A 26,928-nucleotide genomic window follows, 5' to 3' on the forward strand; every position below is an offset into this window, starting at 1 on the left:
TATTTGTATTTTGTGGTTTATTTGAAAATACCAATTCGAAGTAGTCAAATATAGTTTATATGGAGTTTCAACTAAAAGGCAACTATGTTGTTTGACATTCAAATACAGGTCTCAGAAAACCAAATCATACTTGGAGGTATTTGAATCTAGGCAAATCATTTGAAAAGTAACTAACAGTTAGTTGAATTAGTCTAAATAGATGATCATAAGCACATGGTTTAGAGGGCTCTCAGATATGAATCTTAATATAGCCTAGAATGAAATATAGGAACATGGAATCACATCAACATTACACTAGACTCCTTTTGCAACTTCAAAATGACTAACAAATATGTTTTCATGAGTGAGACATAAGGTAATACAGTAACACTTGACAACAAGTTCTTATACATGTGTAGTAACTTATTACAATAGCAACATTGTTACATAGGCCTTTGGAAATAGCTTTATAATAGCATAATAGAGTTATTACATAAATGGAATAAGGAAGTCCCCATTCCTCAGGTACAGTAGCTAAAAACTCTAAGCTCATTGCCATGCAATCAAAATCCATTTACAAAAGTAAATGTAAAATGTTGCTCCAAAAGTAGTTTGTTTTATTACACAGGCACAATGACAGTTTAACGTAGCGTATTACTGAGAATGCTAACCGTAACAAAATATGTATATTTAGTAAACTAGATATCCCAAAACTCCCTTCTTGAATCAACTACGGCAAAAGGTAGGTGGAAAATCATTTTAGTTTGTATTCTGAGTAAACTATCTATTTAAAGATGGTATATTGTGCTCAAAACAAGAACACTTACCTTCAGATGAACGTAGAGGTTCTAAGTTGTTTTTGCTAAGCATTCAACTTGCCATTTGCAAATGGGTTTGAATTACTCTGCAGTATTTTCAGGTATCAAAATGTATTGGAGCTTTGAACATTTCAGTGGCATGTTGAAAGAGTCATACAGTAGTTGAGCGTTAATGTATTTATACTTATCTGTACAAAATATCATTGGTTAATTGGTATGACTTGATTTTGTACACCTAGGACAGGGCTGCCCTACCCTCTTCCTGGAGATCTACTGTCCTGTAGGTTCAGTCCAACCCTAATTTAGCATATCAGATTCAGCTAGTTAAGGTCTTGTTGATCAGCTAATCAGTAGAATCAGGCGTGTTAAATTAGGGTTTGACTGAAAACTCACAGGACAGTAGATCTCCTGGAAGAGGGTTGGGCAGCCCTGACCAAGGGCAATGGACATTCAGGAGAATGGTCATTTACAAAATGTTCAGATAGAAATGTATTGTGTAGATCAAATGACTGTCAAGTATATTGGAATAGTATAGGAGATCGTGTGTGCTCTATTCATTATCTTCAACATGCAGTTCCAGATACAGTTATACTTTAATGGCTTATTGCAAACAGGCTCCATGTTTTAGAACATTTTTTATATTGTACAGGCTTCCTTCATCTCACTCTGTCATTTAGGTTAGTATTGTAGAGTAACTACAATGTTGTTGCTCCATCCACAGTGTTCTATCACAGCCATTAATTTCTATAACTGTATTAAAGTCACCATTGGACTCATGGTGAAATCCCTGAGTGGTTTCCTTCCTCTCCGGCAACTGGGTGTATTGACGCACCATCCAAAGTGTTATTAATAACTTCACCATGCTCAAAGGGATTTTGAATGTCAGTAAAAAATGTATTTAAAAAAAAATCTAAAACAATAGGTGCACTTCTTTGCGAGGCATTGGGGGAAAAAACCTCTGGTCTGTGTGGTTGAATCAGTGTTAAAAACCCAATGCTCGACTGAGGAACCTTATAGATAATTGTATGTGCGGGGTACAGAGAGGTAGTAATTGAAAAATAATGTTACACTAATATTGCATGCAACTTATTGTGACATGTTAAGAGCTACAGGCAGTTTGATTTGTGTGTCATTTTAGGCTAAAATTGAAAAAAGGTACAATCCAAATATTTACTACTCTACTTATTTAGGCTTGCCATAACAAAATGGGTTGAATACCTGACAAGAAATGTCAGCTTTTCACTTTTAATATGTAAAAATAAAATTCCACTTTGACATGGGGTATTGTGTGAAGGCCAGTGACACAAAATCACAATTAAATTCAGGCTGTAACAACAAAATGTGGAACAAGTCTAGGGGTGTGAATACTTTCTAATTAGGCACTGTACAACCCTGCCATTAGTTGAAGACAGCCAATCCAACAGTTTCAGAAAAGTAGTCACTTCCTGAGATCTGTATTAAAAAAAAAAAAAAAGTAGTTGCTTTCTGAGATCTATATTTTCAAAATAGTTTTAAAAAGTAGTGATTTTTTGGGATCTATATTCAAATAATTGTAGTCATCTCCAAAGTAACTTTTTTCCTCTGACAAATAGTTACTTTCCACAAAGCACAGTTAAAACTATAGTTATCCCAGATCTGTCTGCTACTTGTCTCACACAACAAAATTTGTTTTTATCACTTTACACATATATTTATTTTGGGATCCATCCCTGTAAACATCACTTGCCTGATGACGCACAAGTGAAGAAGGTGAGTCGATTTTAAAACAAGCGCATTTTCATCCACGTTCGCTCTCCTCGATTACCTTTTTTAAAAGGAGGCGAGAAAGGACGGAAGACAGAGGACGCAGAAGTTGAGATAATCCAAATGAGAAAAGGCCATGATGAGTCTCTTTCAAGCTCAGTACAGACATTACCCTAATTGACCTAAAAAAGAAGGGCCACACTGCTACGATTTCTCCCCATTGTGGACACTCCTATGTTTGATAAGGTTACTCTGGAAGGAAAAGCTCTTGTAACATAGTTTGCACTTGAAGGGCCTCTCCTTGGTGTGAACGGTCTGGTGCTTCTTCACGTAGTTCGCCTCAGCAAAGCGCTTCCCACATGTGGGGCAGGCGTACGGCTTGTCGGCGTCCGTCCTAAAACTAGGTCTCCCACGTTGTGACCCAATGACACCAGAGGAGGTAGAAGCAGGAGCCACCACCCTCATGTGGTTAGTCTTTGAGCTCCCTCCTTGACCTCTAGCCATGGTTTCGGTGTTGTTGGGATTGTCTGCAGTGTTATAGGCTAGGTACCTCTCATGGTGAAAGCCCATCTTGACCCTGTCTGTATTGGTGGGATAACTATGAGGCAGCTGAGAAATGCTAGACCCAGGTCCAGGCTTTCTATGAACCCAGTCACCAGGCATTAGAGGAGATCTTGAAGGAGAAAGACTTCCTGTTAGACTCCCACTAGGCGGGTCTCCCACCACTCTCTGTGAAGGCTGAAGCCCAGGGTGACCTGCTCTGTTCATCATGGATACTGTGGTGTTTGTATCATAGGAACAGGAGGGTCTATCTCTATCAGCCCCAGGCCCTGCTCCTTCCCTGCACTGAGACTGTGAAGACAAGAGCCTCAATTGCTGACTGGATCCTCGATCTCTCTGATGACCACCAGGACTGAGGGTCTTGAGTCCACCTGTCCACTGGTTGTGTTCTGTGTGGTGGTGGGGTCTCTGTCCTTCGTGGTTGGGTCCTGGTTCCGACTCACGAAGGAAGAGTGGCGGCTCCTGATCCAGGGTCCTGATCCGGGGCCAGAGTTTGTGACCAGCCGCTTCAGAGGTCCAGTCTCTCCCGCCAGTAACACCGGATATCAGCAGGTCCTCATGGACTGCAGACTGTAAACACAAATTGAACAGAAAAGCATAAAGGTTTATATAAGAAACACTCTGCTGTACACAGAAACATGACATGATAGTAAAAATAACCAGTCAAGCCCATCTCTATCACTGTGATTCAAGTAGCTAACAATATGGAGCCTTGGAGTTCATTATAAAAAATGTCCATGTTGATTAAAAAAAGTGAAGTATAATGTTTTGGCTTAACTGAGATAAGGAAAACCCAGTCCCTGCAATGACACAAAAATAACCAAGTCAGTCAGAACAGAGTCAATGTTGTATTTAATTTCAACAAAATGGTCATACACTCACACAGTGAAGTACAGTACTTTATAATTGTACAAAACATGTGACAAGTAGAATAACTTCACTATGGTAACACTTGACTTTTTCTGTAACTCTTGGACACTCGCTTTGAGAAAATTAATTTTAGAATACTTTGGAAAAGGTTCAACATTAGACACATCACTACTTCAAGTTAAGTAAACATGAATTAAGGCACTATCATTTCCTCATTATAAAACACCAGCATCAAAACAGGACAAGGTTCACTTTACATCAGTGAAGCATTTTTAGAGACACCATCACACCAACGATCACCATATCATCAACTGTCTCATCATACTCATTCTTTCCTCAATTCACCTCATTCAGTTTCCCTACTTACATCCAAAACAAACAGAATTGACTACAAACTAACTAGTACTAAATTACATGTCACTACACATGGGCTGTGTGCATTTTCTGCTGGTGTATCCTGAGGTAGCTCCTCTCTGAGAACCTCTTCTCGCAGTGCGTACAGGCGAACGGGCTCTTCTGTGTGGATCTTCAGGTGCATCTTCAGCTGGTGCGAGAACCTCTTCTCACACTGGGGCAGCTCTAGGATTTCTCCCTTGTGTGGACTCTCTGGTGCCTCGTCAGGTTGGATGAGTGTGAAAAACTGGCCTTGCACAGGTGGCAGCCAAATGGTTTTTCCCCTGTGTGGACCCTCTGGTGCCTCTTTAGGCTGGACAAGTGTGAAAAACAGGCCCGGCACAGGTGGCAGCTGAACGATGTCTCTGCTATGTGCATCCTCTGGTGGATCTCCACCTGTTTAGGAAAACTGAAAGTTTTCCCACAGAATGAACAAGGGAAGCGCTTCTCTTTGCCACTGGTCCGACTGATAGTGTTACTACTACTGTCATTTGTCAATGAGCTTGTGTAGCCATTTAGTGTTGAGGCACTGGCATTGTCTGAGGTCTGGTTTAACATTAGGAGAGTGTGAGGAGGATTAAGGCAAGGGAGTGTCTGTGTCGTCGCAGGGTCCATGTTCCAGTTGATAGATCCTATAGAAGGCAGGCTGAAGGCAGCACCTGGTAGGGGGTTAACCTGAGGCGTCATCAGTCTCTCTGAATCACAACTATAGGAGCAGGATGGAGCATCGCTAGCCGAGTCTGTGTCTGTTGTCTTACGGACACCTCCCTGTCCCCGCAGACCAAATCTAAGCCTCGTCCTGGTCTCAGCCAGTCTGTTGTCATGGAGACTAATTTTGGTTGTCGTTTTGTGTTCCACTGTCTGTTTCTGGTTGTAGTTAACAGTGTTGTTCCCCAGCCCAGAGTTGAGGATGCTGTCCCATCCACTGACCTCCACTATGTCGCCTCTGTTCCTGACCTGCTCAGTGATGTTGATCCCTGGGCCCTTGGCTGCATCCGTCTGGATCTGGGAATCCAATATGGCTGCCCAGTCTCCTCTGTTAGCCTCCAGCCAACCACCTGCAGGAAGAGGTTACAAAGTAGACTTTACAAACATGGTAGAGAACTCTACATATGTATTTATTAGGGATCCCCATTAGCTGCTGCACTTCCTGGGGTCCAAACACATTAAGGCACTTACATCACACATAAAACAAAAGCTAAAACAGTCCATCATATAGCATTATTACACCACTACATATCTACAATATAAAATGTATAATACCACCATACAACAATATATTTGTGTGTAGAGTGCGTGTGTCTGTACCTGTGTGTGTCTCTTCACAGTCCTCACTATTCCATAAGGTGTATTTATCAGTTTAAAAAAATCTAATTCTACTGCTTGCATCAGTTACCTGATGTGGAATAGAGTTCCATGTAGTCATGGCTCTATGTAGTAATGTGCACCTCCCATAGTTTATTCTGGACTTGGGGACTGTGAAGAGACCTCTGCTGGTATGTTTTGTAGGGTATGCATGGGTGTCATAGCTGTGTCATAGCTGTTCTGAGCCAATTGTAACTTTCCTAAATCCTTCTGTGGCACCTGATCATACGACTGAACAGTAGTCCAGGTGGACTTGCCTTGTTGATAGTGCTAAGGCAGAGCAGCACTTTATGGACAGACTTCTCCCCACTGTTGTATCAACACGTGGCATGTCATTAGTAAATATAGAAAAGTAAGGGGCCGAAACAGCTGCCCTGGGGAATTCCTGATTCTACCTAGTTTATGTTGTAGAGGCTTCCATTAAAGAGCACCCTCAGTGTTCTGATAGACAGATAACTCTTTATCCACAATATAGCAGGTGTAAAGCCATAACACACGTGCTTTTCCAGCCGCTATGATCGATAATGTCAAAAACCACACTGAAGTCTAACAAGAGAGCTCCCACAATATTTTGATCATAAATTTCTCACAGCCAATCATCAGTAATTTGTGTAAATGCTATGCTCGTTGAATGTCCTTCCCAAGAAGTGTGCTGAAAGTCTTGTCAATTTGTTTACTGTAAAATAGCATTGTATCTGCCAAATCAAAAAGTTTACTATGGGTTGGTAACAGGCTGATTGGTCAGCTATTTGAGCCAGTAAAGGGGGCTTTATTATTATTTGGTAGAGGAATGAATTTAGCTTCCTTCGAGGCTTGAGGGCACACACTTTCTAGTAGGCTTAAATTGAAGACGTGGCAATAGCATCCATTATTATTCTCAGTCATTTTACCTCCAAGTTGTCATACCCCGGGGGCTTGTCATTGTTGGTAGAACACAATATTTTCACCACTTCCACACTCACTTTAGGGAATTCAAAATTACAATGCTTGTCATAACTTGGTGAGTTATACTTGGATGTGTAGTGTTGGAGTTTGTTGCTGGCATGTCATGCCTAAGCTTGCTAATCTTGCCATTTTATTTTTTTAAATATTCAAGTAGTTGGCAATATAATGAATGTCTGTTTCAGTGAATGATGGAGCCGAGTTTTCCATTTGTCAAGTACAGTGTCTGGTTGCTCCTCATTACACACTACAGACCAGACCAATATTCTTTACATCAACAACATACAAATCACTACAAAACTCTTAAACACTATATTAGGCCAAGCCTTTGGAACTTTGGTTTTCCTAGATATAGCTACTATATTGTGATCACTACATCCAATGGATTTGGATACGGCTTTAAAACATATTTCGGCAGCATTTGTAAAGATGTGATCAATACATGTCAATGATTATATTCCTGTGCTGTTTGTAACTACCCTGGTAGGTTGACTGATGGCAGGCACTGGTTACAGTTTGAAGCTTTTTCTTGAGTGGGTAGCTTGATGAGAGCCAGTCAACATTGAAATTACCCAGAAAATACACCTCTCTGTTGATATTACATACATTATCAAGCATCACACATATTATCTAGATATTGACTGTTAGCAGATGGGGGTCTATAGCAGCTTCCCACAAGAAGGGCTTTAGGTGAGGCAGATTAACCTGTAGCCATAACGCTTCAACAGTATTTAACATGAGATCCTCTCTAAGCTCTACAGGAGTGTGCTTCTGAATATAGACCGCAACACCGCCCTCATCGGCATTTCTGTCTTCCCTGTAGATGTTATAACCATGTATTGCTACCACTGTATTATCAAAGGTATTATCTAAGTGCGTTTCAGAGTCAAAATATGAATGTCATCTGTTACTAGCAAGTTATTTATTTCATGAACCTTGCTTCTTAATGTGGGCTATTTTCAGCACTTTTCTGGGAAGCTTATAAGTAGACATGACAATGTTATTTATGTTTAAGTTGATAGTGCAGGGTGAGCTGCACACAGTGGAATTCCTACTAGGGCACACCACCTCAGTGCTAAGAGTAGAACCCTAGTTCATAGGCACATTACAGCATACACTAGCTGTAGGATGAACAGAGGCACTCAGGGCAGTTAGAGGGACATGAATTAAGTTACTTATGACTGACAACACCCCTGGGACAATGTACATTTGCAGTGACACAATGGTAGGGATTATCTGAGCTGGACTTGGGTCATTGATAAGTCAATGTTTTTTGAGTCAAGTTCATGCATTATAATGTGTGTTTTTCTATGTAAACATAAGTTCTATTGATTTCATGAATGAAGAAAATTGAATATCTATTACTGTACAGTATGTAGGCTATACAGTGCCTTCAGAGAGTATTCACACCCCTTGAGATTATGTCACTGGCCTACACACAATACCCCATAATGTCAAAGTGGAATTATGTTTTTAGACATTTTTACAAATTCATAAAATAATTCTAAGCTGAAATATCTTGAGTTAATAGGTATTCAACCCTTTTGTCTAAATAAGTTCAGGAGTAAAAATGTGCTTAACAAGTCACATAATAAGATGCTTGGACTCACTGTGTGAAATAATAGTGTTTAACATGACTCATCTCTGCACCCCACACATTCAATTATCTGTAAGGTCCCTCAGTCAAGCAGTGAATTTCAAACACAGATTCAACCAAAGACCAGGAAGGTTTCCAATGCCTCACAAAGAAAGGCATCTGTTGGTAGATGGATAAACAAAAAAGCAGACATTGAATATCCCTTTGAGCATTTTTAAAAATAAAAATAAATTAACAAATGAATTTACCCTATACTTAACTCGGCAAGTCAGTTAAGAACAAATTCTTATTTACAATGACGGCCTACCCCGGGCGACGCTGGACCAATTGTGCGCCGCCCTAAGGAACTCCCAATCACAGCCGGATGTGATGCAGCCTGAATTCAAACCAGGGACTGCAGTGACACCCCTTGCACTAAGATGCAGTGCCTTAGACCGCTGCGCCACTCGGGAGCCCTGGTGAAGTTATTAATTGCACATTGGATGGTGTATCAATACACCCAGTCACTACAAAGATACAGGCGTCCTTCCTAAATCAGTTGCGGAGAGGAAGGAAACCACTCAGATTTCCACCATGATGCCAATGGTGACTTTAAAATAGTTAGTTTAGTTAAACGGCTGTGACACGAGAAAACTGAGTATGGATCAACAACATTGTAGTTACTCCGCAATACTAACCTAAATGACAGAGTGAGAAGAAGGAAGCCTGTAAAGAAAAAAACGGTTTCAAAACATGCTTCCTGTAGGGCCTCCCGAGTGGTGCAGCGGTCTAAGTTCCTTAGGGAGGCATCAGTACAGATTCGGGTTCAATCCCAGGTTCAAGCCGGGCCACGACTGGGATGTCCATGAGGCGGCGCACAATTGGCCCAGTGTAGTCCGGGATAGCGAAGGGTTTGGCCAGCTGGGATGTCCTTCTCTGCGCTCGAGCGACTCCATGGGTGCATGCACTGACTTCGGTCCTCCGACACATTGGTGCTTCCGGATTAAGTGAGCAGTGTGTCAAGAAGCAGTGCGGCGTGGAGGGGTTGTGTTTCGGAGGATGCATTGCTCTCGACCTTCTCCTCTCCCGAGTCCATACTGGAGTTGCAGCGATAGGACAAAACTGTAACTACCAATTTGATATCACAAAATTGGTGAGAAATGGGGTAAAAAGTAACCCCCCCCCTAAAAAAAGTTTTAAAAAATAAAAATAATCATCCTGTTTGCAATAAGGCACTAAACTAAAACTGCAAAAAAAATATATTAACTACGTCCTGAATACAAAGAGTTATGTTTGGGGCAGATCCAACACAACGCATCACTGAGAACCACTCTTCATATTTTCAAGCATGGTGGTGGCTGCATCATGTTATGGGTATGCTGGTCATCAGCAAGGACTAGGGAGTTTTTGGTAATGAAAATAAATGGAATAGAGCTAAGCACAGTCAAAATAATAGAGGAAAACCTGGTTCAGTCTGCTTTCCATTGGGAGACAAAATCACCTTTTAGCAGGACTTAACCAGAAAGGCTCACAGCTGTAATAGCTGACAAAGGTAATTCTAGGATGTATTGACACAGCGGTGTGAATATTTGTGACTTAGATATTTCTGAATTTCATTTATTTTATTTTATCTAAAAACATGTTTTCACTTTGTCATTATGGGGTAGTGTGTGTAAATGGATGAAGATTTGTTATTTAATAAATTTTGACACCAAATGTGGAATAAGTCAAGGGGTATGAATACTTTCTGAAGGCAGTGTGTGTATTTTTCCCTTACCTTGCTCCCCCATCTTTATTCCACTCAGCAGATCAATGCTCTCTGGTTCGTCTTCTATAGTCTCCTCTTTGACCAGCAGCAGATCAGGCTTCCCATCCTCCATGTCTACTGACTGTAAGAGATACAGAGTGAGAGGATGTTGGATTAAGAAATCTGATATGAGCACCCTGCTATGGAGCATCTTCTGATTGGGCAATGAGGGATTGCTATGAGTACTATGCAAACATGTTAGTTAATTTGATCACTTGTCACTCTTTAATAGTTTTATAAATTCAAAGGCATGTCAAGACCTGGGCCCGTATTCACAAAGCATCAGAGTAAGAGTGCTGACCTATGATCAGGTTCCCACCTGCCTATATATTCACTCATTATGATCTAAAAAGGCAAAACTGATCCAGATCAGCACTCCCGCTCTATGGATACGGGCCCCGACCTAATACCATTCAGACAGTAGTTTACAGTGGGCTCACCTCAGTGAGATTGTGTGTGGTCCTGTGCTGCTCAGCTGGTTCCTCTGCGGGTTCATGAGGAGGTGTAGTTTGGTTGTCCTCCATGACCATGTTCCCCTCAGGGTTCCACAGACCCTCCTCACACCCCTCCTCCTTCACCAGCAGCACCTCTGGACCCTCCTCCTCCTGGAAGAGAAAGGTGATACAGATTACACAGACATACACTCCCTCAGGTACATACACACAGATAATAAACACACTTTCAACATGGAGTCTTCACCCATCCCCACTAGGTTTGAGTCCTATAATGTAGTTACAGAATTACTTCATTGTTAAACCCATCATGGTGGACATAAACATGTTGTTGTGGATAAAAACAAGTCAGCTATGATAAGTAAAAAGTCATCATCAGACAAACCTGACTAAACTATTTTCACGTGTACAGTAGGTGTTTGTTAGTGTGTGGGTATGTGTAGGTCTATTTAGTAAGTGTATATTGGTTATAACGCGCTGTCGTGTTTACGCAGAATAGGGTGAGATTAGATGTGACGTATACTAAAGAGAGTCTCAATGAAAGTCTTATAATGAAAAGTCCCATTTTGTGTTCATTAAGCATAAAAAAATTATATACACCATATGAAAACCACACATAGATATGTATGTTTGCCTGCCTGGCAGACATCTCAGCTTGGATGTCGGCCCACCATCTCAAGCTCAATCTCGACAAGACAGAGCTGCCCATCTTCCCGGGGAAGGCCTGCCCGCTCCAAGACCTCTCCATCATTGTTGACAACTTGTTGTGTCCCTCTCCCAGTGTGCAAAGAACCTTGGTGAGACCCTTGACAACACCCTGTCATTCTCTGCTAAAATCAAATCAGTGACTCGCTTCTGCAGGTTCATGCTCTACAAAAGCCATAGAGTACGAGCCTTCCTCACACAGGAAGCAGCCCAGGTCCTAATCCAGGCTATGGTCTTCTCCCATCTAGACTACAGCAACTCTGTTGGCTGGGCTCCCTATTTGTGCCATCGAACCCCTGCAACTTATCCAGAACGCTGCAGCCAGTCCGGTATTTAACCTTCCCAAGTTCTTCCATGTCACCCCGCTCCTTGACACACTCCACTGACTTCGTCGTGGCTCGCATCCACTACAAGACCATTTTGGTTGCCTATGGAGCAGCAAGGGGAACAGCCTGAAGGTATGGAGGGGCAATAATCAAACCCTACAGCCCAACCCGAGCACTCCGTTCTGTCACCTCTGGTCTCTTGGCTGCATCTGCACAACCCAGTCTAAGCTCTTCTCTGTCAAGGCACCACAATGGTGGAACGAGCTTAACGCTGAAGCTAGGACAGCAAAGTCTCTGCCCATCTTCCAAAGACGTCTGAGACCCTACCTCTTCAAAGCGTATCTTAAAATGAACCCCCCCCCCCCCCCAAAAAAATGTAATGTCTCAACTAAAAATCTGCATTAACTTGATAAACTACATAAATTGTCATTAAAATTAAGTTTTTGAATGTAAGTAATGAAATAGGTATTTGTGAACATCACAGCCTACAATTTCTGGATGAAACATTCTACCAAGGAATATTCAACACTAAAATCTGTTACTCCCATTATTACAAATGCATCTGTGGATCTTTTATGCTGACAAAAATGAAAAGTAATCTTGGTCTTCAATGCAGGGTTTGATTTAACGTCAGAAGCTATCGAGTGGAATGGTTACTTTCTATGTTATACAGTGGAATGTTTTTTCTGCTGGTGTATCCTGAAGTAGCTGCAGTGCGTACAGGCAAACGGCCTTTCTCCATAGTGGACCTTCAGGTGCATCTTCAGCTGGGGCTGGTAGGAGAACCTCATCTCACACTACGGACAGCTGTAGACCCTCTGATGGATCTCCACCTTCTGGGGGCTGCTGAAGCCTTTGTTACAGAACATGCAGAGGAAGCGTTTCTCTTTACTACTGCCTGATGTTGCTCCCCCTCCCCGAGCCTTGGCCCTTTGAGTTCAATAACTGATAGCAGTAATGTGAATCGGAAGGCCCTATTGACGAGAACACTGGGTCGCGACCCCTGAGCGTGTGTAAAAGGGAGTGGGTTGCAACATTTGGATTTGTCTCTAAGCTTTCCCTGTAGTCTAAGAAATCTCTGCCTCGTGAGTGTCCTCCCCTAAGTGAGTCTCGTCTGCATTCCATGTCAGAGGAACATCACCTTCAACTTTCACAGTTGCCATCTACCACTAGAGCCTCCCCTTTCTTATCCAGGTACCCTTCAGAGTATACACTACTACTGTACTGGTTCCAGTCCCCTCTAGACAGATCAGTCTGGGTCTCTAAAGCCAAGGATATGTTGCCAGGGTCCATCGCTGTAGTGTTGAGGACCGCATTCGGCGTTAAACTGACCTCCGTGATGCTGCATCGGGACCTGTCCTGGGGCACGTTGGCAGGGGACCCAGTAGCTACAGGGGGCACCACTCCAGGCACTGCTCCAGTCTGGATGTCTCTGCTGTGCCGTAGGTTCTCCTCTCTTTCAGATGTCTCCTGCTTCACCCCAGGACCTGCAGCCTCTGCAGACTGACACAAGCAAGGTTATTACTGGTACATGAGTAGCATTGGATAACAATGTCACAAGGGAAGTCTCACAAGCTCCCCTATGGCAAATAAATGAGGATGTAAATATAAGAAAGTGAATAGCTGATGGGAGACTTTCTGAAATAAACTGGCCATATTTGATGTACTGTCATTTTGATGTAATACTATGACACTAACCTCTATCACAATAACATCCTGGGTTGAGTTTCCATTCCCCTCATCAACATTGATTGGTTGGTCATGTCTCCATGTATTGTGTTCTGCTGGCTTCACAAAGCTTCTGTGGCCTCCAGTGAGATGTCCTTCACCTTAAAGAGTGATTGGGGGGAAAGAGGTGGTTAGGTACTGCGTCGTCAATGCTCATTTTTTCAAGGAGCAAATAATAGGAAATATATTATCAGGATAGAATGTGATAGTGTCTTTCAGCAAGTTTGCTAAGTAATCAGGGGAACTATAGCCTACTATATGTGATTAACACATCTAAAGTCAAACGTGCAGATGTGAAAGGGGCGACAGGCCCCTCGACCTCTGCAAAAATGTACCTCTTGCCATCCCTCTGTATCGGTCGAGGATCTTAGCGCTAACGTTACTGGGACGACTGGCGACGACGCGGTCTCGCGTTGTCCTCTCTACACGCTCCCGTGCCATCTTCAATTCGAGTTGCTGTAGTCTCCTCTGCAATACCCTGTTTTCTTTCTGGCTTTGAGTTATTTCCAAACGAAACACTGCATAGTCGTCGTCTACGAGTTTACAGATGTCTGCCACGGCTGCATTTGCTAGCACCTCCATAATGGAGGCTATTTGAGTGTGAAAAACCATACAGTTAGCCATTGTTAGCAGCTAACGTTAGCGTTACCTAGATAACAGATGTATCACCCAAGTCCTGTCTCCAACACGAATGAAAGACTACCTGGGGGGTAAGTAGGTGATGCTGTTTAGTTAAGAGTCATGTTTTGAGTTCGTGTGTTAATACGTTTCTAAATAACTAATAAAATCGCTAACATTGACATTTTTTCTTGGTCACCGTTCAGTTCCGTTTACACTTCTGTGGTTTTTAAATCGCGGTTGGCAATCAACATTAGTGATGCATTACCGCCACCAACTGGACTGGAGTGTGAACCAGCGCCATGGGAGGTCTAAAGTTGAGCTCTACCCAATTAAACCCTGCCTTCTCTTAGGAAATGAAATACAGAATTAATTACAATATCAGCTTAAGGTTTTCTTAAATTCAATTTAACTCCTCAATACCATTATTCCTTAATCAAAATAACAAATTGTATTTTTCCCTCCCATATTGCTGGCACTGAAATAGTATCTGTTCCACTGTCTCCATCTTCTGGCAGTGATCACACTTTCCAGTTGAATGTTTCCCTTCTGATTTCAAAGTGCTGTTGAGCCTTATGAGTCTCAGCCTTGTGATTAGACTTCCCTCTCTTCTCTCTTGATCTGAGGTCCTCCCCCACCCTTTCCTGGATCTTAAAACAGGGGTCTTCCCTTTCCCTCGCTCTTCCACAAGTCCTTCAATTAAAAAACAACTTCTTATTAAGACCTTGGCCTCTCCTTTACTGAAGAGAAAGGATCTTATTGGTTGCTTAGCTTAAAGAGTATGTGGTTAAATTAAAGGTCAGCTGCCCCAAATGATCTGGTTTTAAACAGCCTGTGGCATCGATATGAGCCAGAAACATTCATTCTAGTGTCATTTACTACAAAGTATAAATAGGATAATGTTGGTCATAAAGTCACATAGTTGTATGGATCTGTGCAAAACTGCTAACTACTGTAAGCGTATATTTTTTATTTTAAAGGATTCTTTCACGCTAAGGGCCATATGTTTCTATGGCCGTATCACATGCAATGATTATTTACATTCAAACACAGTCGATTGTAGTTCACATGAGCCAGAAAACTGTAGGGAGAAGTCAGAATTTCCATTGCATTGTGGAAAAGTGTGCTTCAAATTATACTACACTGAACAAAAATATAAACGCAAAATGTAAAGTGCATGTTTCATTAACTAATATAAAAGATTCTAGAAATGCTCCATACACAATCTTATTTCTGTCAAATTTTGTGCACAAATGTTTACATCTCTGTTAGTGAGCATTTAATCCTTTGTCAAGATAATCCATCCACCTGACAGGTGTGGCATTTCAAGAAGCTGATTGAACAGAATGATCATTACACAGGTGCACCTTGTGCTGGGGACAATAAAAGACCGCTGTTTTGTCACACAACACAATTCCACAGATGTCTCATGTTGAGGGAGCGTGGCAATTGGTATGCTGACATTGGTACGCCTCCATAATTTTAGAGAATTTGGCAGTACATCCAACTGGCCTCACAACTGCAGACCACGTGTGACACCAGCCCAGGACCTCCACATCCGGGATCATTGGTGTTCACTGTAGTTCACTGTTTTCCTTATATGAACTGTAACTCAGCAAAGTCTTTGAAATTGTTGCATGTTGCGTTGTATTTTTTTGTTTCATTATAGATTAAGAGCTGATATTAGTATAACGTACTAACATTTAAACCATACTCGATTTTCTCATTCACATTCAATAAAACGTTCTATTTTCGCATACTGAGAATGCGTCATGCGCGATTGGGTTGTTTTTCGCATTATTGGTTAATTTCGGTAGCACATCCCCATATCTGATTATCAGCTGCTGTCAAAGCCAAAATGAGTATGACCATAAAAGTACAGTACATTTTCGAAATGTCATATTATAAAACTACTTTTTTTCCCACATACTCAAAACAGTCTACTCTTTAGGATGCAAGTACAGGTATTCATTCGGACATGCCCACTGTGTGTTTGAGCTACTTACTTCTGGATTTTACCATTGGATTCTATTTCTTTTGCATCTGCTGGTACCAACTATTCATCTGTGTGATTAACACGGGCAGAGCTAGAGAGATGTTTGTGAGGGAAGGGCAGATCCCGAAGGGGCTTGGGGCCAGGTCTTTTTTTAACAAAAAGTCATGTAGAGGGGTTTGAGCAAATTATTGAAAGCTGAGACTCACGCACATGTAACAGGTTTTGCTCTAGACTTATGACCTCTTAGCGTAATGGTTAAGGTGTTGACCAGCTACCCGGACAGCTGATGAAACTGTGGGTTTTCACAACAGAATAATTTCTGCACAAACTGTCAGACACCATCTCAGGGAAGCTCATCTGTGTGCTGTTGTCCTCACCAGGGTTTTGACCTGACTGCAGTTCGGAGTTGTAACCGACTAAAGTGGGCAAATGCTCACCTTCAATGGCCACTGGAGAAGTGTGCTCTTCACAGATGAATCCCGATTTCAACTCTACCAGGCAGATGAGAGGCTAATGGCGTCGTGTGGGCGAGCTGTTTGCTGATGTCAAACGTTGTGAACAGATTGACCAATGGTGGTGGTGGGGTTATGGTATGGGCAGGCATAAGCTACGGACAACAAACACAATTGCATTTTATCGATGGCAATTTGGATACTCAAGAGACACCGTGACCATGAGGCCCACTGTCATGACATTCATCTGCCGCCATCACCTCATGTTTCAGCATGATAATGCACGGCCCCATGAAAGCAAGGATCTGTACACAATTCCTGGAAGCTGAAAATGTCCCCGTTCTTCCATGGCCTGCATACTCACTAGACATGTCACTCATTGAGCATGTGTGGGATGCTCTGGATCGACATGTACGACAGTGTGTTCCAGTTCCCGCCAATATCCAGCAACTTCACACAGCCATTGAAGAGTGGGAAAACATACCACATGCCAAAATCAACAGCCTGATCAACTTTAGAAGGAATGTCCCACTCCATGAGGCAAATGGTAGTCAAACCAGATATTGACTGTTTTTCTGATCCACGCCCTACTTTTTTTTACCCCCTTTGTCTTCCCAATTTTGTGATATCCAATTGGTAGTTAAAGTCTTGTCCCTTAGCCTCAACTCCCGTAAAGACTCGGGAGAGGCAAAGGTCGGGAGCCATGTGTCCCCCGAAACACGACCCCGTCAAGCCACACTGCTCGCTTAACTTAGAAGCCAGCCACACCAATGTGACGGAGGAAACGCTGTACAATTGGCGATAGTGTCAGCGTGCATACAGCTACCCTGCCATAGGAGTTGCTAGAGCGCGGTGGCCATCCCGGCCAACCAAACCCTTCTCTAACGACTTTGGGCCAAGTGTGTGTCGCCTCAAGGGTCTCCCGGTCACAGCCAGCAGCGACACAGCCCAGGATCAAACCCGGATCTGTAGTGACTCCTAGGTGTGTCCAATCAATTGTGTAACCACTCCCTCTTCCAATTAGGGCTAATTGATAAGCTGTTTAAAAGAGGACCATGTATTCCTTTTTTATTTTTGTACTCCCTGAGGAAGGCCATGCAGCCAAAACGCGTCGGTTTAAAAAAACAAACAACTTTGTTTCTATTGAACATGCCATACTAATAAAGGCATTTTAATCAATTACATGAAGAGTGCCTTGGTCCTCCTTTCTTTTTGATGACCAATTTACCCCTTTTACCAAAGAGCACCTTCTATCTACCTCTTTCTACTAGATGCATATCTATATTCCAAGTCATGTGAAAAGATTAGGGCCTAATGAATTTATTTCAATTGACTGATTTCCTTATATGAACTGTAACTCAGTAACATCTTTGAAATTGTTACATGTTGCATTTATATTTTGTTCAGTGTAAATAATCAAATGATTTGCAAATATCTCAATTACTGTATCATTCTGTTACTTCATGACAATGCACATTTGTTATAGACTACAATTGTAATTGTATTTAAAGCCAAAGACAACCCTTTGAGAGCTCTGTTCTGTAGGCTAAAGCATGTTACTTCTCGTGACCCCAGTCGAACCAAGTGCAAAGCTCAGTCCCTCTGACAGATGGTGGTACACCGTATGATAATGAACCCACTCCACGCTACCTTGACTGACTGCACTTTTCCTAGCTTTCTCTCCACCCACTCCAAGACGTCATAGGGGTCAGACAAACCCCATAGTTGACTTTTTCCTTGAATCGTATTTCTCCCCATTGTGCACATTTCTGTCTTATAAAGCTACTCGGGAAAAAGCTTTTGTAACAGTCTGCAGGTCCTTGGTGTGAATGGTCTGGTGCTGCTTCACATATTTTGCCTTAGCGAAACTCTTACCCCACGTGGAGCAGGCGTATGGCTTGTCGGCGTCCATCCTAATGCTCGGCCTCCCACATTGTGACCCAATGACACCAGAGGAGGTAGAAGCAGGTTAGTCTGAACTCCTTGACCTCTAGCCATTGTTTTGGTGTTGGTGGGATTGTGTGCTGTGTGGTGCATGGTGGTGGAGTCTCTGTCCTGGTTCCGACACAGGAAGGAAGAGCGACGGCTCCTGATCCAGGGTTCTGATCCGGGGCCAGGGCTTATGACCAGCCACCTCAGAGGTGCCACTCTCTCCCGCCAACAAGACTGGATATCAGCAGGTCCTCATGACCTACAGACTGTAAACACAAATAGTACAGAAGAGCATATACACTAAGTGTACTAATTGACAGACTGAACAGGTGAAAGCTATGATTAATGTCACTTGTTAAATCCACTTCAAATCAGGGTAGATGAAGGGGAGGAGACAGGTTCATTAAGGATTTTTAAGCCTTGAGACATGGATTGTGTATGTGTGCCATTCAGAGGGTGAATGGGCAACACAAAATATTTCAGTTCCTTTGAACTGGGTATGGTAGTAGGTGCCATGCGCACCGGTTTGTGTCAAGAACTGCAACCCTGCTGGGTTTTTCACGCTCCACTACCCAAAGGCCATCCAGCCAACTTGACATAACTGTCGTCAACATATGCCAGCAGAGAAAGTCTTCGAATGAAAAGTCCCATTTTCTGTTTTTTAAACATAAACATGTTTTAAATACACCATATGAAAACCACATATACACGTCTCAATTACAAATCTGCATGAACTTGATGAACTGAATTCATTTTCTCATTAAAAGCGTTTGATGGCCTCCCGAGTGGCGCAGTGGTCTAAGGCATTGCATCGTAGTGCTAGCTGTGCCACTAGAGATCCTGGTTCGAGTCCAGGCTCTGTCGCAGCTGACCGCGACCGGGAGACCCATGGGGCGGCGCACAATTATCCCAGCGTCTTCCGGGTTAGGGGAGGGTTTGGCCGGCAGGGACGTTCTTGTCCCATCGCGCACTAGCAACTCCTGTGGCATGCCGGGCGCAATGCACACTGAAATGGTCACCAGGTGTACGGTGTTTCCTCTGACACATAGGTGCGGCTGCCTTCCGGGTTAAGCCGGCATTGAGTCAAGAAGCAGTGTGGCTTGGTTGTGTTTCGGAGGATGCACGGCTCTCCAACTTCGCCTTTCCCGAGTCCATACATGAGTTGCAGCATGGGACAAAACTGTAACCACCACTGGGGAGAAAAAAAGGGGTACAAAAAATAAGAATAAGTGTTTATTTAAAAATATTTAAAAAATAGTTAAATGGAAGTAATGAAATAGGCATTTTTACATACAGTTTGTACTGTGTAGGCTAAATTAAGACCTATATATCCCAAAATGTCTTGGCCTTGTTGGTGTGGAAATTGATCTACATCATCTCGCTGAGTCTATCTTTAGGGCAGAGTTTGATCTAAACATCAGAAGCCATTGAATGGAATGGTTACTTTCTATGTTTTTGAGTGGGATGGTTTTTCTGCTGATGTATCCTGAGGTAACTCCTCTCCGAGAACCTCTTCCGACAGTGCTTACAGGCGAACGACCTCTATTCCGTGTGGACCTTCAAGTGCCTCTTCAGATGGTGCTGGTGGGAGAACCTCTTCTCACACTGGGGGCAGCTGTAGGGTTTCTCCCCTGTGTGGACCCTCTGGTGCCTCTTCAGGCTGCCAGCCTCAGCAAAGCGCATATGACATTGGGTACAACTGAAGGGTTTCTCCCCTGTGTGGACCCTCTGGTGGATCTCCACCTTCTGGGGGCAGCTGAAGCCTTTGTTACAGAACATGCAGAGGAACCGTTTCTCTTTACTATTGCCTGATGTGGCTCCCCCTCCCTGAGCTCTAGCCCTGTCGTTTGCACTCAATGCCGGATTGAAAAGTACATGGCCATGTGAATCTGAAGGCCCCATCGACGTGGACACTGGGTCGCGATCCCTGAGAATGTGTAAAGGGGAGTGTGTCCCAACATTTGGATTTGTCTCTAAGCTTTCCCTGTAATCTAAGAAATCTCTGCCCTGTGAGTGTCCGTCTCCTAGGTGGCTATCTGCATTCCATGTGGGAGGAGCATCACCCTCCACTTTCACAGTCACCTCATCTACCACTATAACCTCCCCTTTCTTATCTAGGCACCCTTCAGAGTACACACTACTACTGTACTGGTTCCAGTCCCCTCTAGACAGATCAGTCTGTGTCTCTAAACCCAAGGACATGTTGCCAGGGTCCATCTCTGTAGTGTAATAACATGACGGATCATCACCACCAGTGACTAATGCATCCCCATCTCCACAGGAATGAACAGTCCCCTGGCTCTGATGAAATACCGGTAAATACTCTGAGCCGGCACTGGTCTGCGCTGGGGCCGTGGTGGGGTCTTTCGTGGCTACAGAGGACGCTCCAGCCGCTCCAGTCTGGATGTTTCTGCTGTGCTGTAGGTCCTCCTCTCTTTCAGACCTCTCTTGCTTCACCCCAGGACCTGCAGCCTCTGTATCTGCAGACTGACACAATAAGATAGGATGTTATTACCGGGACATCAGTTATACCCAAACCTTTATAGTCCCATACCTCCTCAAACATTCAACATCCAATTGCGTTCCCCCTTCTAGCACCAGGGTCAGCGCACTCTCAAATGTTGTTTTTTGCCATCATTGTAAGCCTGCAACACACACACTATACAATACATTTATTAAACATAAGAATGAGGGTGAGTTTTTGCCACAACCCGGCACATGGGAAGTGACAAAGAGCTCTTATAGGACCAGTGCACAAATAATAATAATAATTTATAATTTTGCTCTTTATTTAGCCATTTTACATATAAAACTTTACTTGTTAATTGAAAATTGTCAATAACTCACCACAGTTTAATGAGAAGGGTGTGCTTGAAAGGATGCACATAACTACAATGTTGGGTTGTATTGGAGAGTCTCAGTCTTAAATCATTTTCCACACACAGTCTGTACCCCTATTTAGTTTTCATGTTAGTGAGGGCCAAGAATCCACTCTCACATAGGTACGTGGTTGCAAAGGGCATCAGTGTCTTAACAGTGCGATTTGCCAAGGCAGGATACTCTGAGCGCAGCCCAATCCAGAAATCTGTCAGTGGCTCCTGATTAAATGCATTTTTCACAGAACTGCTTGTTGCAATTTCGATGAGGCTCTCTTGTTCAGATATCGGTAAGTGGACTGGAGGCAGGGCATGAAAGGGACAACAAATCCAGTTGATTAAGGAATCCGTTTCGGGAAAGTACCTGCGTAATTGCGCACCCAACACACTCAGGTGCTTCGCTATATCACATTTGACATTGTCTGTAAGCTTGAGTTCATTTGCAAACAAAAAAAATCATACAATGATGGAAAGACCTGTGTGTTGTTGTCCAACTTCTTAATCATAGCCTCAATTTTGTCCCGCACATTGAATATAGTTGCGGAGAGTTCCTGTAGTCCCAGATTTAGATCATTCAGGCGAGAAAAAACATCACCCAGATAGGCCAGTCATGTGAGAAACTCGTCATCATGCAAGCGGTCAGACAAGTGAGAATTATGGTCAATAAAGAAAAGTTTAAGCTCATCTCAATTTAAAAAAATGTGTCAATACTTTGCCCATTGATAACCAGCGCACTTCTGTATGTTGTAAATGTGTTACATGGTCGCTGCCCATATCATTGCATAGTGCAGAAAATACACGAGAGTTCAGGGCCTTGCTTTAACAAAGTTAACCATTTTCACTGTAGTGTCCAAAACGTCTTTGAAACGGTCAGGCATTCCCTTGGCAGCAAGAGCCTCTCGGTGGATGCTGCAGTGTGCCCAAGTGGTGTCGGGTACAACTGCTTGCACGCGTGTTACCGCTCCACTATGTCTCCCTGTCATAGCTTTTGCGCCATCAGTACAGATACCAACACAACTTGACCACCAAAGTTAATTTGATGTCACAAAGCAGTCCAGTACTTAAAAAATATATTCTCCTGTTGTCCTGGTTTCCAGTGGTTTGCAGAAGAGGATGTCTTCTTTAATTGACCCCCCATAAACATAACAGGCATATACCAGGAGCTGTGCCAGGCCCGCCACATCTGTTGACTCATTATTTCACTAGATGGTTTCATTTTATTTTTGTCTGTGAAACGAGGCTACTCAGGCGAGAGAAAAAACACAGCCAAATGTATAGCCCCGTTGAAACATGTAAATGGTCTGTTTGAAAATTATATAAGAATAAGAATTATATACAGTGCCTTGCGAAAGTATTCGGCCCCCTTGAACTTTGCGACCTTTTGCCACCTTTCAGGATTCAAACAAAGATATAAAACTGTATTTTTGTGTGAAGAATCAACAACAAGTGGGACACAATCATGAAGTGGAATGACATTTATTGGATATTTCAAACTTTAACAAATCAAAAACTGAAAAATTGGGCGTGCAAAATTATTCAGCCCCTTTACTTTCAGTGCAGCAAACTCTCTCCAGAAGTTCAGTGAGGATCTCTGAATGATCCAATGTTGACCTAAATGACTAATGATGATAAATACAATCCACCTGTGTGTAATCAAGTCTCCGTATAAATGCACCTGCACTGTGATAGTCTCAGAGGTCCGTTAAAAGCGCAGAGAGCATCATGAAGAACAAGGAACACACCAGGCAGGTCCGAGATACTGTTGTGAAGAAGTTTAAAGCCGGATTTGGATACAAAAAGATTTCCCAAGCTTTAAACATCCCAAGGAGCACTGTGCAAGCGATATTATTGAAATGGAAGGAGTATCAGACCACTGCAAATCTACCAAGACCTGGCCGTCCCTCTAAACTTTCAGCTCATACAAGGAGAAGACTGATCAGAGATGCAGCCAAGAGGCCCATGATCACTCTGGATGAACTGCAGAGATCTACAGCTGAGGTGGGAGACTCTGTCCATAGGACAACAATCAGTCGTATATTGCACAAATCTGGCCTTTATGGAAGAGTGGCAAGAAGAAAGCCATTTCTTAAAGATATCCATAAAAAGTGTTGTTTTAAAGTTTGCCACAAGCCACCTGGGAGACACACCAAACATGTGGAAGAAGGTGCTCTGGTCAGATGAAACCAAAATTGAACTTTTTGGCAACAATGCAAAACGTTATGTTTGGCGTAAAAGCAACACAGCTCATCACCCTGAACACACCATCCCCACTGTCAAACATGGTGGTGGCAGCATCATGGTTTGGGCCTGCTTTTCTTCAGCAGGGACAGGGAAGATGGTTAAAATTGATGGGAAGATGGATGGCGCCAAATACAGGACCATTCTGGAAGAAAACCTGATGGAGTCTGCAAAAGACCTGAGACTGGGACGGAGATTTGTCTTCCAACAAGACAATGATCCAAAACATAAAGCAAAATCTACAATGGAATGGTTAAAAAATAAACATATCCAGGTGTTAGAATGGCCAAGTCAAAGTCCAGACCTGAATCCAATCGAGAATCTGTGGAAAGAACTGAAAACTGCTGTTCACAAATGCTCTCCATCCAACCTCACAGAGCTCGAGCTGTTTTGCAAGGAGGAATGGGAAAAAATTTCAGTCTCTCGATGTGCAAAACTGATAGAGACATACCCCAAGCGACTTACAGCTGTAATCGCAGCAAAAGGTGGCGCTACAAAGTATTAACTTAAGGGGGCTGAATAATTTTGCACGCCCAATTTTTCAGTTTTTGATTTGTTAAAAACGTTTGAAATATCCAATAAATGTCGTTCCACTTCATGATTGTGTCCCACTTGTTGTTGATTCTTCACAAAAAAATACAGTTTTATATCTTTATGTTTGAAGCCTGAAATGTGGCAAAAGGTCGCAAAGTTCAAGGGGGCCGAATACTTTCGCAAGGCACTGTATATATTATTATTTAAATGTGAATCACATTTTTATTTGGCGTACCCCCGACGGCATTGCGCGTACTCCCCCAGTTTGGGAATACCTGCGGTACATGAGAATTTGATAATGTCATAGGGAGGTCTGACAAGCTCTATGGCAGACAAATTAAGATGTACATGTAAGCAAGTGAATAGCTGAGGGGAGCCTTTCTGAAATAAACAGGCCACATTGTTTATGCAACACTATTACACTAACCTCTATCACAATAACGTGCTGGGTTGAGGTTCCATTCCCCTCATCAACAGTGATTGGTTGATCATCTTTCCATGTATTGTGTCTCGCTGGCTTCACAAAGCTCCTGTGGCCTCCAGTGAGATGTCCTTCACCTGAGAGAGTGATTGGGGGAAAAGAGGTGGTTAGGTTAGCTACTGTCAATGCTATATTGTACACTATTGACAATTTTGACACTGTGTAGAATTGGCCAGCATGTAAGGTAACACTTCTCATAACTCCTTGATAAATGTATTATGTTCCATGCATCACGTTTTTTTCATTGAGTAAATAATAGGAAATGCAGTAAATCAATAATCTGGTTAGAATGTGGTGTCTTTGCCCAAGATGGCTAAGTAGTCAGGGGAATTATTAGCTACAGATTTTAACACCAGATAATGTGATTTAACCCAAACATTTTGGTATCCATTGTACTGGGAGTTACAGGTCTGGCTATGCAAAACATCTGCAGAGATGTTTTAACTATGCTGGTATTGGCAATACTATCTTCGTTCTCAATTTGTGGAAAGAGTGTCATAATATGTCAGTGTCCAGTTGCAGGAGGTTAATTTGAATTTAGAAAATGTGTCAAAGACTCCATGAAGTACTTCATGAACTAATCCAAGAATGTGTACTCCGACAACTTGTGTATTTCAAATCTTCTCTCCTTGATCGAGACAGGTGGGGGTCCACCCCAAAGTGCTGCATGACAGACACCTGTCTCATCAATGAGAGAATAATTGAAATAGACAAGATGGCGGTGCACACATTGTTGGATTACAAAATGGAGCACAACATTGATTTATTTTTAATAATGGCGCATTTTCTGCATTCAAACGTAGCCCCTGCCACTGGACAGACATTTTAGGAGACTCCTGTTTCCACCAATTGAGAACAAAGATAGTATTGCCAAGACCAGGTTAGCTGGAAAATCTCTGCTTTGTATAGGCAAACCTGTAACTCCCAGTATAATGCCTGTATACCATTATTTTTGTTGTTGTTGCTTAAATCACATCTGGTGTAACAAACTACATCTGAACACATGCGCAGAGGCGAACCAGACGACAGGCACCGAGACACTCAGTGGTGTAAAGAACTTAAGTAGTTTTTGGGAGTATTTATATTTTTGACAACTTTTAATTCACTACATACCTAAAGAAAATTATGTACTCTTTACTCTGACACCCAAAAGTACTGGTTACATTTTGAATGCTTAGCGGGACAGGAAAATGGTCCAATTCAAGCACTTATCAAGAGAACACCCCTGATCATCCTACTGCCTCTGATCTAGCGAACTCAAACACACATGCTTCGTTTGTCTATCTGTACATAAAAAATAAAAATAAATAAAACGGTGCAGTCTGGTTTGCTTAATATAAGGAATTTGAAATGATTTATACGTTTACTTTTGATACTTAAGTATATTTTAACAGTTATATTTACTTTTGATATTTAAAACCAAATACTTAAAGACTTTTAATCATGTAGTATTTTACTGGGTTACTTTTACTTGAGTAATTTTCTATTAAGTATCGTTACTTTTACTCAAGTATGACAACGGGGTACTTTTTCCAACAGTGGAGCTACTGTACATATGAACAGTTTAGGCCGCGCAGCATCAGCCTTCTGCTAAATGTACCTCTTGCAATTCCTCTGTATCGGTCGAGGATCTTGACACTACTGGGACGACTGGCGAGAACGCGCTCTCGCATTGTCCTCTCTGCGCGCTCCCGTGCCACCTTCAGTTCCAGTAGCTGTAGTTTCCTACGCAATGCCCTGTTTTCTTTCTGGTTTTGAGTTATTTCCAAACGAAACACTGCATAGTCGTCGTCTACGAGTTTACATATATCTGTCACAGCTGCATTCGCTAGCACCTCCATGATGGAGGCTATTTGAGTTTGAAAAACCATACAGTTATCCATTGTTAACTAACGTTAGCAGCTAGCTAGTGTGGCCTAGATACTCGAATTAAAAACTGCATGGGGTACACATGTGATGCTGTGCTGGGAAAATGAACGTCTAAATAACAACAATAAAAACGCTAACGTGTAAAATGTTCTTCGACACTGTTCACTTCCGTTTACACTGGCGAGAAAGGATGTTACATAGAATTGGGAATTAGAATACCGGTACTAGAAAGGACATAAACCTTCTTATGGGGTCGTTACCACAGCCACAAAGTCATAAACCCCGCCCATTTCTACAATGTATTTTATTAAAATGAGATTTTAAACTTAAGGTTTGCAGTGGGGTTAAGGTTATGTCTTTACGATAAGTTATAATCTTTACGATATAGCCAATTTTGAATTTGCCTGTGATGGGATAAAAGGTCAGCCATTTCTGTCAGGGAGTTGGTCAACCATGCCTTGCCAGTGCTGTGATAAAATATTGGTTAAAATAATGAATTTGAAGAATGTATCTGCACTGCATGTTTGTTAGCTAACTAGCCAGCCTGTTTAAGATGAACAATTCTATGAATTTTTCAAATTAACTGCCAGTATTCCATACACTGGCTGAAATCAGTTGATGATAGGACATAGACAAGTTGTAAATGCAACAAATACTGATATATCAT

The 26,928-nt window shown here is 42.4% G+C and overlaps 2 protein-coding genes and 1 long non-coding RNA gene across 9 annotated transcripts in view; 1 reads left to right on the forward strand and 2 right to left on the reverse strand.

Moving 5' to 3' along the window:
* Positions 1-18,276, reverse strand: LOC115145636 (sal-like protein 3). Of its 3 annotated transcripts, none has more exons than XM_029687152.2 (7): positions 18,207-18,276; positions 13,236-13,366; positions 12,870-13,040; positions 10,495-10,659; positions 10,025-10,136; positions 5,295-5,422; positions 1-3,671 (listed from the first exon to the last, which is right to left on the reverse strand). In XM_029687152.2, the coding sequence occupies exons 1-7, from the start codon at positions 18,241-18,243 to the stop codon at positions 2,745-2,747; spliced, it is 1,671 nt and encodes a 556-aa protein (XP_029543012.2). In that variant the 5' UTR covers positions 18,244-18,276; the 3' UTR covers positions 1-2,744. The 3 variants fall into 3 exon arrangements, with proteins under 3 accessions (XP_029543012.2, XP_064860032.1, XP_029543010.2); XM_065003960.1 differs by lacking the exon at positions 18,207-18,276 and adding an exon at positions 13,601-13,889 and having other exon boundaries at positions 5,322-5,422; XM_029687150.2 differs by lacking the exon at positions 18,207-18,276 and adding an exon at positions 13,601-13,889.
* Positions 13,888-26,928, forward strand: part of LOC135561864 (uncharacterized) — a 16,101-nt gene continuing 3,060 nt past the window's right edge. The window contains exons 1-2 of one of the 2 annotated variants that reach the window (XR_010459708.1): positions 13,888-13,975; positions 20,545-20,683. This is a non-coding gene — a long non-coding RNA (uncharacterized LOC135561864). Of the gene's footprint in view, positions 13,976-20,544; positions 21,824-26,928 lie in introns of those variants that run through there. The other variant, XR_010459707.1, reaches the window with a different exon arrangement.
* Positions 17,384-26,458, reverse strand: LOC115145711 (zinc finger and BTB domain-containing protein 18-like). 4 transcript variants are annotated; one of them, XM_065003996.1, is made up of 4 exons: positions 25,993-26,458; positions 24,339-24,469; positions 20,577-20,750; positions 17,384-18,529 (listed from the first exon to the last, which is right to left on the reverse strand). In XM_065003996.1, the coding sequence occupies exons 1-4, from the start codon at positions 26,273-26,275 to the stop codon at positions 18,467-18,469; spliced, it is 651 nt and encodes a 216-aa protein (XP_064860068.1). In that variant the 5' UTR covers positions 26,276-26,458; the 3' UTR covers positions 17,384-18,466. The 4 variants fall into 4 exon arrangements, with proteins under 4 accessions (XP_064860068.1, XP_064860067.1, XP_064860066.1 ...); XM_065003995.1 differs by having other exon boundaries at positions 17,384-19,455; XM_065003994.1 differs by lacking the exon at positions 17,384-18,529 and adding an exon at positions 19,369-19,455 and having other exon boundaries at positions 19,793-20,750.

Source organism: Oncorhynchus nerka, linkage group LG18 (assembly GCF_034236695.1).
Source record: "Oncorhynchus nerka isolate Pitt River linkage group LG18, Oner_Uvic_2.0, whole genome shotgun sequence".
Taxonomy (NCBI): domain Eukaryota; kingdom Metazoa; phylum Chordata; class Actinopteri; order Salmoniformes; family Salmonidae; genus Oncorhynchus; species Oncorhynchus nerka.

Coding starts and splice junctions, on each gene's coding strand:
- LOC115145636 (XM_029687150.2), bottom strand. CDS start 13,889: ATGGCTAACTGTATGGTTTTTCACACTCAAATAGCCTCCATTATGGAG. Junction 13,367..13,600: donor ATACAGAGGGATGGCAAGAG/GTACATTTTTGC, acceptor TCACTCTTTAAG/GTGAAGGACATCTCACTGGA. Junction 3,672..5,294: donor ACAGAGGCGACATAGTGGAG/GTCAGTGGATGG, acceptor TTGTGTTTACAG/TCTGCAGTCCATGAGGACCT.
- LOC115145711 (XM_065003994.1), bottom strand. CDS start 26,275: ATGGATAACTGTATGGTTTTTCAAACTCAAATAGCCTCCATCATGGAG. Junction 24,470..25,992: donor ATACAGAGGAATTGCAAGAG/GTACATTTAGCA, acceptor TCACTCTCTCAG/GTGAAGGACATCTCACTGGA. Junction 20,751..24,338: donor AGCACGTTATTGTGATAGAG/GTTAGTGTAATA, acceptor TTATTGTGTCAG/TCTGCAGATACAGAGGCTGC.